At 42.7% G+C, this 12,911-nt stretch overlaps 1 protein-coding gene across 6 annotated transcripts in view; it reads right to left on the bottom strand.

Annotated features, from left to right (window-relative positions):
• Positions 1-688: 688 nt before the first annotated feature.
• The window catches only part of Filip1 (filamin A interacting protein 1), a 207,834-nt gene continuing 195,611 nt past the window's right edge, over positions 689-12,911 (bottom strand). For 5 of the 6 annotated variants that reach the window (NM_001357352.1, NM_001081243.2, NM_001357353.1 and 2 more), the window contains one exon: positions 10,722-11,568. In NM_001357352.1, coding sequence (NP_001344281.1) covers positions 11,362-11,568 — 207 coding nt within the window. In that variant the 3' untranslated portion in view covers positions 10,722-11,361. Of the gene's footprint in view, positions 889-10,721; positions 11,569-12,911 lie in introns of those variants that run through there. The other variant, XM_006511443.4, reaches the window with a different exon arrangement.

The following is a 12,911-nucleotide window of genomic DNA, read 5'->3' on the forward strand; positions in this document are numbered from 1 at the left end:
TATTATGTTTTGTACACAGAGTTAAACAATGCAGATAGAAATAAAATTGACTGTCAGTCAAAGCTGTTTGTTTCTCACTCAGAACACCAAAGGAGACAGTTACATGTTGGTTTTAAGTACTTAAACTCCTAAGTCAGGACAGTGTTTTCCGTGTTGGGCCGCGATCAGAACCATAGCACCGTTCAAGCCGTGGAACTCCCAGGATCTCCTGTTCCTCGGTTTTACCTTTTAACGTTGTCCAGGGAAATCGAGTGCTGTGCTTTCTCTTTCTTAAAAACAACAAATTAATAAAGGAGAACGATATGTTAACCTCTTTTGAATATGCAATACTTCAAAGAATTGACAGTACAGTCTACAGATACATGTGCCAGGGACTATGAGAAAGGAGACAATTTGGGGGGGATCACATTACAAAAAGTATTATACAAATAAATTATACAGCATATGCCCACAGACCTGAAAACTTTGTAAAGGGAAGAAAACTTTCTCTGGGCACAAAGATTCAACTGGGTTTGCCACATATGTTCATGCCATCCACAATATGTTTTTTTAACTGCTAAGTTGTATCCTCAAAAAAAAAGAGAGAGCAAGAAAGAGAAAGAAAGGAAGGAAGGAAGGAAGGAAGGAAGGAAGGAAGGAAGGAAAGGAAAGGAAGGAAGGAGGAAGGAAGGAAGGAAGGAAGGAAGGAAGGAAGGAAGGAAGGAAGGAAGGAAGGAAGGAAAGGAAGGAAGGAAGGAAGGAAGGAAGGAAGGAAGGAAGAAAAGATCACTGGAGGTCCTAAGGTGTTTCCAGTCAACATCAGTAGCATGGTGACTTTAGCGATGACTGTGGGCTGTGCTTGGTAATCTCATCTGGAGCTCACTCGCAACTGGTGAATGATGACGCTTTCTACAAAGAGAAGAAAGATACAGCATTTTCAATTAAACTCAAGTAAGTAGTTGACATGAAAACCAGTACCACACCATTTCAATAAGACTGTAAATGTTAAAGGACAAAACAAAAACAGGGACATGGGGCCAGTAACCACAGCTATGCAGACTTTGCTGGGGGTGGGGTTGGGGCGGGTAAGTTCTTTATCTTTGCAGGTGTGCTCTACTTCCAAAATCATTAAATCCCTTCAGAAACTATGTCTAATATTTGTGTAATATTAGGTAGATATTGCTCGATGAACGAACTGAACACAACTCTGATAATTGCTATATACAAGTCACGTGATGGGAATCCTGAAGCTGTTCTCCAGCCAAACGCTCTCGGTTCTGAACCATGTCCGCACACCTGTTGCTTCTTTCCGGGCATGTGCATTGGACCGCTAGTAAGGACTTGGTCCCTTTGCCTTCCGAAGAAGTTGAGAAAGAGTTTGCTCTTTGACTACTGCTTTTTGCATGACTGGTTAATGTTCTTACACCCAGACTCATTCTTTTGGGTTAATTACATTTATCTATTTGAGTGTGTGCTGTGCGGTATGCATGTTCTGCAGCACATCTGTAGGGTTCAGAGGACAATTTGTAAGACTTGGCTACCTCCCTTCACCAAGTAGGTCCCTTGTTGTCAGGCTAGGCAGCAGACATCCCTCCTCACTGAGCCACTTCCCTGGCTCTATAAATTATAAATTCATTCATGGTTTTCTTTTCCTTTTTTTTTTTTTTTTTTTTTTTGGTTTTTCGAGACAGGGTTTCTCTGTATAGCTCTGGCTGTCCCGCAATTCACTCTGTAGACCAGGCTGGCCTCGAACTCAGAAATCCACCTGCCTCTGCCTCCCGAGTGTTGGGATTAAAGGCGTGTGCCACCACGCCGGGCCATTCATGTTTTTCTTAAACATTTTTTTTTTTTACATTCGTTTATTTTGTGTGTGTAGGCAGGTGTGCATGTTGAGGTCGGAAGACAGCTTGTGGGCATTGGTTCTCACCTTACACTATGTGGATCCCAGGGATGGCCCTCAGGCTTGGCAACACGCGCACGTTGACCCACTCAGCCATCCCACCTGCCTCCTAACCCAGCCTTATAATAAATTTCAAAGCCGACTCAGTAATTAAAGCAATCCAGCCACATTTGAACATTTAGTATCACTGTTTGATTAGTTTTCCTTTTATATGAGCCTTTATGCCCTCATGAACTTGGAGCATCACATTTTTCATCCAGTCATTTAGAAACCAAAGTAAGGAGGTGGTATCCTGTGGCTTCATACCCTGCAGCGAGCAGAGAGCTAGCTTGGTGAGAAAACAAAGTTCTATAGTCACTGAGCGTATGCAAAGCAGAAGAAAGAAACTCATGTCAGTGTCTGTAAAAACACGAAGGTCAGCTGTTGGGTAGCTAGGCTGTAGCGCGCTTGTCTAGCACTGGAAAGACTCTGAGCTCCTTCCTCAATAAATCTCCCCCAGCCCAGCACGCCCCCTACACCCGCAAAAAATAAATAGCATTTCCACGTGTTATTTTGACTTTAATTACAAGTGCATACTATCTGAACTTTATTTTTCTCATGTCATTATCAACTAAATTGCATCTCACCATAGACACACAGTTCATGCTAACTGCATGGTATGATCCTCTACAGAAAACGCGTTTGGATTTTGGTTCTATTAATTACCACATGGAGCCACTAGGTGGAGATGTTTTCATTCCCTTTCTCATCCTTTTGGCTTGAGTTTGGCTTTAGACGAAACAGTTTTTATAAAGAACAACAACAAAATCTTATACTTAAGACTGTTTACCAATGAAGGTTTCCCACAGCTTAAATAATATAGGTACTAAAAAGTAAAAAAACTATGTATACAATTTTCTCCAGACACTTTTTAAGAAAACCTCTAAAAATATACCTATCTTCAAGCCTGAAAAGTAAAGGCACTTACTATCATGAAAAAGCCATCATCTAAGATGAAAAATGTTATTTCCTGGTCACTGCTTTTAAAAATTATATAATATGCATCAAAGAATCCAAAGAATCCTCAAGAGAGCTGTGTCGCAAATCTCCTCCACAGGATGTAAGTCTCTTCCCATTTCCTCCCTTAAGGAATCATAGAAACAAACGTCAGGGAGGAATCCAGAGCCATTCCTAGTGTGATGTAACTCCTAATGCTTGTCCTCATCCTGGCTCAGCAGGAGAGGTTCCAGCAATCACCTTAAGCTCCCTTCAGGGCTAGCTTTATTTATTTATTTTTTTCTGGTTTTAAAACAACTTCCTGAGTACATGCCTCTTCGTTCCCGGTGACTCTTTCTCTTAACTTCAGTGCTGTGCAGTCCAACAGCACTCTCCTTAGAATTCATACTTGGCAAAGTATCGGGCAGAGGGCTTACACAAAGGAAACAATATCACGGTCTCACTATGTGTCTTCATTAGCATATGTAAACTAGCAAAGTAGCAATCAATGTGTAAATGTGCATATTTATAATAGACTATCAGGAATACTCAACACTTCCAAACAGGTAATTATATACAAACTGTACCTTCATAATTAAAAATGTCTAATATCTGTAACTTCTTATGATCTCTTTCCCCCCAATATCAAATGAACTCACATAAGAATCATTCATCTAATACCTGAAATTGTGAGAAAGTCAACATTGTGCAGCATAAGGTTTTGAAAATGTTCATTAAATAGGTTTTTTTTTTTTAAATCGTTGAGAGACCAGAAAGATTGTTCAGTGAGATAAATCAAGCTTAATGGCTTGAGTTTGATCTCCAGGACCCAGGACCGATCTAGGAGATAAAATGGTCTCTCATAAGTTGTCCTGTGACCAATTTATATGTTCTATTGCACACCTACAGGAACATGCACACACCCACACATGAGCACGTGTACACACACACTCACACAGAGGTGGGGAGAGAAATAAATAAATACATAAGTAATGTAATTTTTTAAAACTTATTTCAATTTTGTTGTTGATGGTAACAAACTTGGCAAATATTTTCCATCTCTTTCATTTTGTCTGAGAAAAAGGACCCAATTCATAGTCACTCGGGGTCTCTGAGGAGAGGTTATTATGACCAGGCACAATTCTGTAAGAAGTTTCTCTACCTATAAATACATCTTTAGATTATTTATAATTTGTTAAGTATTCAATAGACACTAAAGACCAATAGATAGTCATAGTGAATTACCACCTATCAGCGAACTCAAAATAACAAAAATACTTAAACTTGAGGCCTTCTGATACCCAGGCACTTACCAACATAATTTTCTCTTTTTCTAATTGAAAGAAAAAACTCTTTAAATTTTGAATATCACATGCATGTAGACGACACTGGATTTTTAATACACTTTTGACGATTTACCAAAATATAAACATGTTCCTTTTCTCCCATTTGTTATCTTGCAGTTTTCTTCTTAGGAAACTTGGGGTAACATAGCAAGGCCATTATTTGCTATTCCGACATTGCTGTGACAAGGTACTGACTAACCCAGTCTTTGATAACGCTGACTGTTAGATAAGTTCCGCACAAAGGAAGTTTAACATATCATCGATTCTGAATTTCGCTTGACTGCTGACCTTACTTAGAATCCAACCTCTTGGGAGTGGCGTCACAGAACGTCTAGGCACCCAGATGGCGTGGGCTCCAAAGCCACGTGAATGGGGTGGGGTTTGGGGAGAAATTCAGGGGCGCATCCCCTTGAACGCTGGAATGGGACAACTTAACAGCATGTTGGGATTCTGCTTCCTCCCGGGAGAGGCTTTGGCTACAAAGTGAGAAAGATATACTCCCTCAAAAGGCATGATCTCCCTCCCGGGCAGGGTGTGTGTTTACTCTGCCAAAATCTCTGCGAGGAACACTTTAAAGGGCCCCCTCTAGTCAGTCCCATCAAAGCAGTGTAATGGCTGCCTGCTAGGTTCACATACTGAAGGCAAATCACGGTAGCACCTCACCTTGTAGCGGGGTTTTACACCTAGTGAGGAGGACGGCTTTGTTCATAGAAAATTTTACATCAACTTAGAGTGCATGTTTTTGTGACTCCTGCCCCTATCCCCAGCCTGTCCCCATGTTCAATGACTTCCCCTACCAGGGACTCTATGAAGGACCCATTCCAGCTTAGTTCTTCACCTTCCCAAGCTTCTAAATGTCAGCTTTGAACTTGCTACCCTCCAGGTAACTGCAGAAATGCCCTACAAATATCCTGTGTGTCGTTTAGAAGGGAGAACACCTAGCTATTGTTTGTCTTTTTGGCATTTCTGAGTTCCATGAACTACACTGGGATACAATCCTATTATCACATTCAGAGCCCCTGACAGAACATCTGTTTTAAATAGGAAGTTCAATAAACTTCCTCTGTTGGCTTGGACTTGTACGCCTTCTTTTGGATTCAGCTCAGCTAATTAAAAGTACTTCCGATAATCAGTTCTGTCATTTGTTCCAGAAAACTTTTGAACCAGATGATATAATCTCTCTTGGGATTTCATAACCATCGGACCCTTTATCTGATTCCTTCCTCCTCTGCCGTCAGCTCACCATCTCTCCAGGTTCTAGGAGTCGCCAATAATTATGCCTAATAATTTATTTCTCAGGCGAGCCAATCCCAGAACAAGCAAATTTGAACTGCTTCTCTCAGATATAACATCCTCTATAAACAAAAGATGAATGATGGGAAACATGTAAATTTTAAGCCCATGATGCCCAGTTTTTATTATTTCAGGCACATAGGCTAAAAGCTTAAATCTGCCTTTAGATTTAGGAGTGTTTGGGTGGAGGCTCTGGAGAGATGGTTCAGCAGTTAAGGGGGCTTGCTGCTCTTGTAGAATACCTGGGTGCAATTCCCAGCATTCACACTGCAGCTCTTAACTTCACATTACTCCTCTTCTAGGGTAGCAGTTCTCAAGCAATGGGTCAAAACTCCTTTGGCGGGGGGGGGGGGTGGGGGGGGTGAGCGGCGAGGGAAGATCGAAGAACACTGTCACAGGGGCTGTATAACAGATAATTACATTATGATTCACAACAGTAGCAAAATTACAGTTGTGAAGTAGCAATGAAAATAATATGTGGTTGGGGGGGCACTACTACACGAGGAACCATATGAAAGGGTTACAGCATTAGGAAGGCTAAGAAGCCTTCTAAGGAGTCTGATATGTTCTTGTGATCTCCGTGTGCTCCTGCATGCATGTGGTACATGTACATACAACCCTAAAATACGTTTTAGAACTGGGGGCTGGGAAGACAGCCCAGTCCGTGCAGCACTGCCTGGGCGAACATGAGGATCTGAGCTTGATCCCTGGAGTGCATATCCAATGTCGGATGTGATGATGATGTGCTTCTAGTCCCGGCACTAGAGAGGCAAGGAAGGTGACTAGATCTCAGGTGCTCACTCTAGCACCATCAGTGAGCACCAGTCCAATGAGATAACTTGTCTCTAACAGCAGCAGCAGCAACAACCACAACAACCACAAACAATGTGGGGGGCTGGATATGGCTCTGCAGCACTGGCTGCTCCTCCAGAGGACTATGGTTCATTTCCTGAGCAACCATATGGTGACTCATAACCGTGTATAACTTAGCTACAGCTTAGTTCCTCTTTGGCCTCCATTGGCACCAGGTATTATAGTGCACAGTCACACATGCAAACAAAACACCTATACACAAAATAAAGATTTTTAGTTATATTAGAGAGACAAGAAATTCCAGGGTGGGGGGCACTGATCTAGGACATCCTGGCTGTGGGCACAGCAATGGGCAGCACAGGAAAGTTGGCACATGGGAACAGTGAGATACGTCTTGTCTCCCTAGTTTTAGAACCTGCTTCAGGGAAGGTACAAGGCCTCTTTCTATAGAATCGATGGGAAAGTGAATTTTAAAACACAGGACATGGGTTTATTGGTACAGAGACATGAAAGATAAGGAATAAAAAAAAAAAAAAAAAAAAAAAAAGCGGGGGAGGGAGGGCCCAGGTCCTGGGAGAGAAAAACAAGTAAAAACAGTTGAAGCATAAGTCTGCAGGTTAGAGTTAGGTCCCTGGAGCCTGTGGTGGAAAGAGCATCAACTCCTGAAAGCTGTCCTCTGACCTCTTCTTGTGGAGGTAGGGGAGAGGAGATGGGAGGGGAGAGGAGATGGGAGGGGAGGGGAGGGGAGGGGAATGGGAGGGGAAGGAATCTGAGGAGAGGTGAGGCTGGATTCCATTCAGGCAAAAGGACACCAGCTGGGCAGAAGTCTTGGAGGACAACCCGTCCAGCTTGGAGGACAACCCGTCCAGCTTGAGGGAAGCAGGGGCCGCACCAGGAGGGCCTCTGGGAGGAAATAGAAAACTGCTGTGTTTAAGTGTCAGAAAAATCACTGATCGGTGTTTGGCAGATCAAACGGAGTGTTTGGGAAAACTAAAATAGATACATAAAAAAACCAAACAGATGAAAGATTAAAGCAATTATTCCCTGGAAGAAGTGTCGAGGGGAAGAGAACGGGCTGCTAGTGTACAACTGGACTCGGCAGGGAACCATACTCAAATTTTCACTGTACACATTGTATAAACACTTAAACTTCTATCTCCTATATCCAAAAGATGATGTGGTATGGCCATATTGAGAGGTTAAAAGGGGAAGGCTAGAAACCTAAATGGGCACCACCAAGACCATAATAGAAAGACAATACACCTAAAAATCTAGAAATAAGAGGCTCGAATACAAAGCCATTCTTTACAAATATGGAGAAAAATGTTTGATGAAGTGGGTAAGAGTTGGAGAAAACTGTCCCCAAGGAAAACTTAGGGTCAAAAGGAACAAGTAAAGAATGACTATTTTATAGCCTTCTACCATGGACTTGGTACTTAAACAACAAAGACAATGTGCATGAATTGACTTTTTTAAAAAGAAAAATTTGAGGCTGGAAAGATGGCTTAGCAGAGGGCTGAAGGTCAATTAATACACAGCACTTAAGCTGGCAGCTCATAAGTGCTTTTAGCTCCATCTTGGAGAGATCCAACGTCTCTGGCCCATGAAGGGCACCTGCTTTCAAGTGCTCTTACCCACACACGTGCACACAATTAAAAACTATAAAATCCTCTTCCTCCTCTTCCTCCTCTCCCCCCTTTGTGTCTGTGTCTGTGTCTGTGTCTGTGTCTGTGTCTGTGTCTGTGTCTGTGTCTGTGTCTGTGTCTGTGTCTGTGTCTGTGTCTGTGTCTGTCTCTGTCTCTGTCTCTGTCTCTGTCTCTGTCTGCCTCTTTCTCTCTCTGATCTTCAGCCTCTGACACACACCTCTTCCTCTTTTTTATTGCTTCATAGCACACTAGGGCATTACACCGTTCTCCAAGTGCCCAACACAGGACCCCCTCAGCAGCCCCGTGTGCTCCTCTCACCGAGAGTTCCACGGTTTTCTCACCACAGAAGCCCCATTCTTCCCTCTGAATTCCTGAGAAATCCAAGTCTGCTTTACAGCTCGTACTCCTGGGCATGTTTCACCGTCGAAATTACACTCTCCTTAGACTACACCTGAATGCTGGGTCTTGATTTCATTCTTGCAAACAACCAAGTAAGGGATCTGCTAGCACCCTTGATGAATATGCTAGCATCTCAAGAGAGAGACCCCACTGCCACCCATTAGTTTGTCCTCCTGCAAACCTGATAGGAAGCCAGTGAACCCACAGCATCGATGTGACAAGGATGCTGCACAGCGGCTCATAGCAGAGCACACTGGGACCATGTGTGGCAGGTAGTCGCCACCATGATACCCCGATATAGTCAATATAGTCAGTTGATTCACAGGTGTGGAAGATTAGGATCTCCTCTGTAGCTGTGTGGGTTGTACTGGCACATCCCTAGAAAGCATTATCACAGCAAACTCTGTGGAAATGACGTGTGTGAACCACCTCTTAGAGTTTCTCACTGCAGGATCCAAACAGCAGTTGTACATATCAGCCAGCCATCATGAGGCTGCTCTTATTTTAGCATATACAGTAAAGTTACCAACATGGAAAAGAGACTAACATTTTAGCCCATTTGCTCCTATAAAAGCACATTAGGTAGTATCTTAAAAACATTTACCAATGGGATGATGGAGTCAGGCTGCCTTTAATCCTTCAGAAAGAAAGAAAGAAAGAAAGAAAGAAAGAAAGAAAGAAAGAAAGGAAGGAAGGAAGGAAGGAAGGAAGGAAGGAAGAAAGGAGGAAAGGAAGAAAGAAAGGAAGAAAGGAAGAAAGAAAGGAAGAAAGAAAGTAACAGAACTATCCAATACATGTACAGCTGCTTCTAGAATTACAAAGAGAAACTTCCTGGCAGTTACCTTTCGTCATTTCTGAAGTGACTGTGTATTGTTCTGCCAAGTTTTCTTAGCAGTTGTGCTTTAGGCATGGTTCTAGGCCAGACCTACACACATAAACACCCTGCACATTCACTGTTAAGGCTTCCCGAACTCTCTCTCAGGGGTGACGTGAACTTCCAGGAAGAAGTGACACAGCCGTGGTGTGGGGAGTCAGCGAGGGCAAGGGGATCAGCGAGTGATGCTGAGATTGTAAGTCATCTAAAGGAGGGCAGGCAGAGTTGCAAGGAACACAGTGGTTGACACTGTCGTTGCTCCAACAAAGTGTGCCATAGAACAGCAACACTGAAACGCCTCACGAACACGGGATAGATACTAGTAGAACCATGACTGTCCTGTCTTTGAAAGGATGGCTGTCCATTGATGAGAGTGGAGAAAGATCCCTTAAGAAACACAAGTTCTAACTGGCAAACCGTCTTGTTTAAATTTATCCAAAGATCATACATACACCTTAGCTTATCTCTATTTTTCTTTGACCTTCCAGACTCAGCATCCTGGATATGTTGTTAACATATGTTGCTACACGTATTTAACATAAACACCGAGAACCAGTGAGCAGCAGGTGACAGATTTACCTAACGTGTGCAGATGATTGGAGGCAGAGACAGCTGCCATCGTACATACAATTCAATCCATGTTCTGCAGGATGTAAGGCATTTGGTGCAGAAAGGAGGTGCTTCTTCATCAAGAGACACACTGGTTCACTCTGAAAACTAAGCACACATCTTCTTTTTCCAATTTGCCTTGCTAAAACACCCACAGTGTGTGCTATCCCTCGTGATTTGGGAAATGTAAGAATTCAGAAATGGAAATGTACGAATCTGCAAGTCTGTAGTTGCTCTAATTTTATAAAGTTCACCTATGTGGCTCAGATATTTTGGCATTGGCATGGCCTGCATGAGACAGTGGTATGCTAAGCTGTAGTTTACTAGCCTTGAGCTCATTTGTAGTTATATGGCCGTGAAACGCAAACTCTGCTGTTTCAAGGTTAATGTCACAGACATACGGCACTCTGCATTTACAGTCTGTTCCATGCTTATTAGAGCATGCGTAAAAATTAAAGCAAATTATTCAAACATGAGTAAAACTGGCAGTCATAATAAAGCCCTTCCCCACACCTCACATAGCGACAGGCACACACACGCACCCCAAATCATGATCTGTTCTACATCTGCAAACAGAATCCACACTTAGCTGAGGAAAACATTAAATTCAGTCAAGCTATGGATGACGTCACTCTTTCCTTGGCATCAGAATGTCCACATTTGCTTTTTGCTATGCTTTTATTCATCACTATTTCTGTTGAGCTTTTAAAAGGCCACTTGGCAGCTCTATTCAACAGCTCTACCATTTTAACTAACTGCACACTTGAGGATAGCATAATTCTGATTCTAGTGGTTCAAAGTTATTGTCTAGGAGATGGCTGGGAGCAGTCTGAGGTGGTCACAACTTTTAGAGTACACACAAATGCACACAAATAAATCAAACTCTCTTTTTCAGATTCCACAGTTCATTTCCACTTTATTGCATGTTCAAATTGTTTCCTGAAGTCATATTAGGGGCTTTTGTCTTTCCAAAAAAGACCTTGTGATAGCTTTGAACTATTTTTTCTTATATCACATATACCAAGCTCATGATTTGATTGTGTACAATGACAATTATTAAACTCTGTCTTATTTCAAAATATTTTTTCTTGGAAAAAAATCGTAGAACTAAGTCTATTAAACTTGGCTTACAATTAGAAGAACTGGGAGCCAGTCTTTGGAAGCATGGAACGTGGTCCCCAAATCTCTCTCATGAAGATACTGAGGGCTTCATAACTCGTGAGCTACATTGGCTGGGGCCACATGCTAGAAGTAAAACTGAACTGGAGGCCAGAACCTGTCTCAGGACCAACATCTTCAACAAAACTTTCAGCAAACAGCAATTTTGCTAATTAATTCTATTCCTCTGCATTGAAACAAATGCACAAAATAGAGAGGAAAGCCGCAAGGCTATTAGATGGTTATTTTATAAACAAGTTATTTAAAACTTAAATTAGTAGTACATGTAAAGGGTTGGCACAAACAGAGGAAGGTTTGTTTCCACAGCAGCAGTAGCATCCTTACAACATACCCCCTTAGCCACTGCCCTCAGCCCTTCCCCCCTCCAAGAGAGGCAGTGCTGCTGGCTGCAGATTTCTTCAGCTCTATTTTCATAGACTGAGTCTCAGCTCGAGGCTGGAATTTGGTCAGATTTCCTGCTCCTGGGGCTGCCACTACTGGCTTTCCTGCTTTCATACCTTTTGACATGGGGATGCGGGTGGGTGTAGGCCGCTGAGATGACCCATCTTGTCCTGACTGGAAGAGAAAACACAGACAAAGGGGACATGTTGGTGAGTTTGCCCAGTTTTGTCCTAAACCTTGTGCATTAGCCTAATTCCTGCCACAAAGGGGCATTTCACAACAACCCATCCTAGGGAAAAGGGTTGAGAAAGCCGCAGTCTGCATCTAACCGCTCTTATTCCTTCGGCTTTCTTGAAACATCTGTGCTGAGCTTCCCTCTCAAACCTTAGTTCGTCAACTCTATCCTGACAGAGGATGGCCTCAATGCCTAGACATACCACTGTCTTCCAATCTACCCTTTCAAAGGAAGTGGCTCTAGTCATCTGTTGGCGACCTCAGACTTCCGTTTAAATCGGCACTCTGACTACACCCACCCTCTAACAGTGTTCCTCACCGAGTACTCTGCTTCGGTCTCTGTATGAGTCTCACCAATGCTTCCAAGCTCTGAGGACACTTTTCTTTCTCTTGATGGTTCCTTTGACCCTGCCTGCCTTGTAGATGCGTCACCACGCTCCAGTCTCAGCCTTTTAATGAAGTGTCCACCTTTAGCCTGAGAAGCCCCTTGCTTGTGTTCCATGCATCCAAGTCCTAGAGTCTTTAGCTGCCAATCCCTTCTGAAGTCCAGATCTGATTTCCAACTACTCAACAAACATGGGCAGCATCACACTGCTTACTGTCATGCCCCGCACATCTTCTTACATTTCTTAAAGCCCCAGTTACACAGCAAAGACTGGACCCCGAGCCACCGTCTGCATGTAGTCTATTGTGACATCTTTAAATGCTTCCTTCCCCTTTTCCTTTAGAGGCATGCTTCTGCTCTGTAGTCTAGGCTAGGCTGAAACCTGCAACCTTCTTGCCCATTTCCTCAGTGCTAGAATAACGAGCATATACCGCCACACCTGATTCTCAGTTCTATTTTCAGTATGGTCCTGTTTGCACATTCACCTGCTCTCTGCAAGATGTTAAATAAAATACAGATTTTGGACATACAGAGTTACTTTTTGTTGAAAAGATTTTAATATGAAAATCTTGCAGTCTTAATTTTGGGATGGAGAGGAGTTGTGGCCATACCTAATCACCCACTGAACACTTACACTAGAAACACAACTGGAAGCAGTTTTAACTCTGCTTTGGACTGCTTTTTTTTTAATATTTTGAACATTAAAAAATTCACATTTTAAACCTTATGATTCTTCTATAGCACCTTTTCAAAGAGATTGTCTTTGCGAGTATATTATGGAGTCTCTATAAATTTCTGTGAATAAATGAAATGCTTTCTTAAAATTGGTTCGATTTGGGCTGGCCAGATGGCTCTGTGGGTAAGAGCACTGACCGCTCTTCCAAAGGTCCTGAGTTCA

This window comes from Mus musculus, chromosome 9 (assembly GCF_000001635.26).
Source record: "Mus musculus strain C57BL/6J chromosome 9, GRCm38.p6 C57BL/6J".
Taxonomy (NCBI): domain Eukaryota; kingdom Metazoa; phylum Chordata; class Mammalia; order Rodentia; family Muridae; genus Mus; species Mus musculus.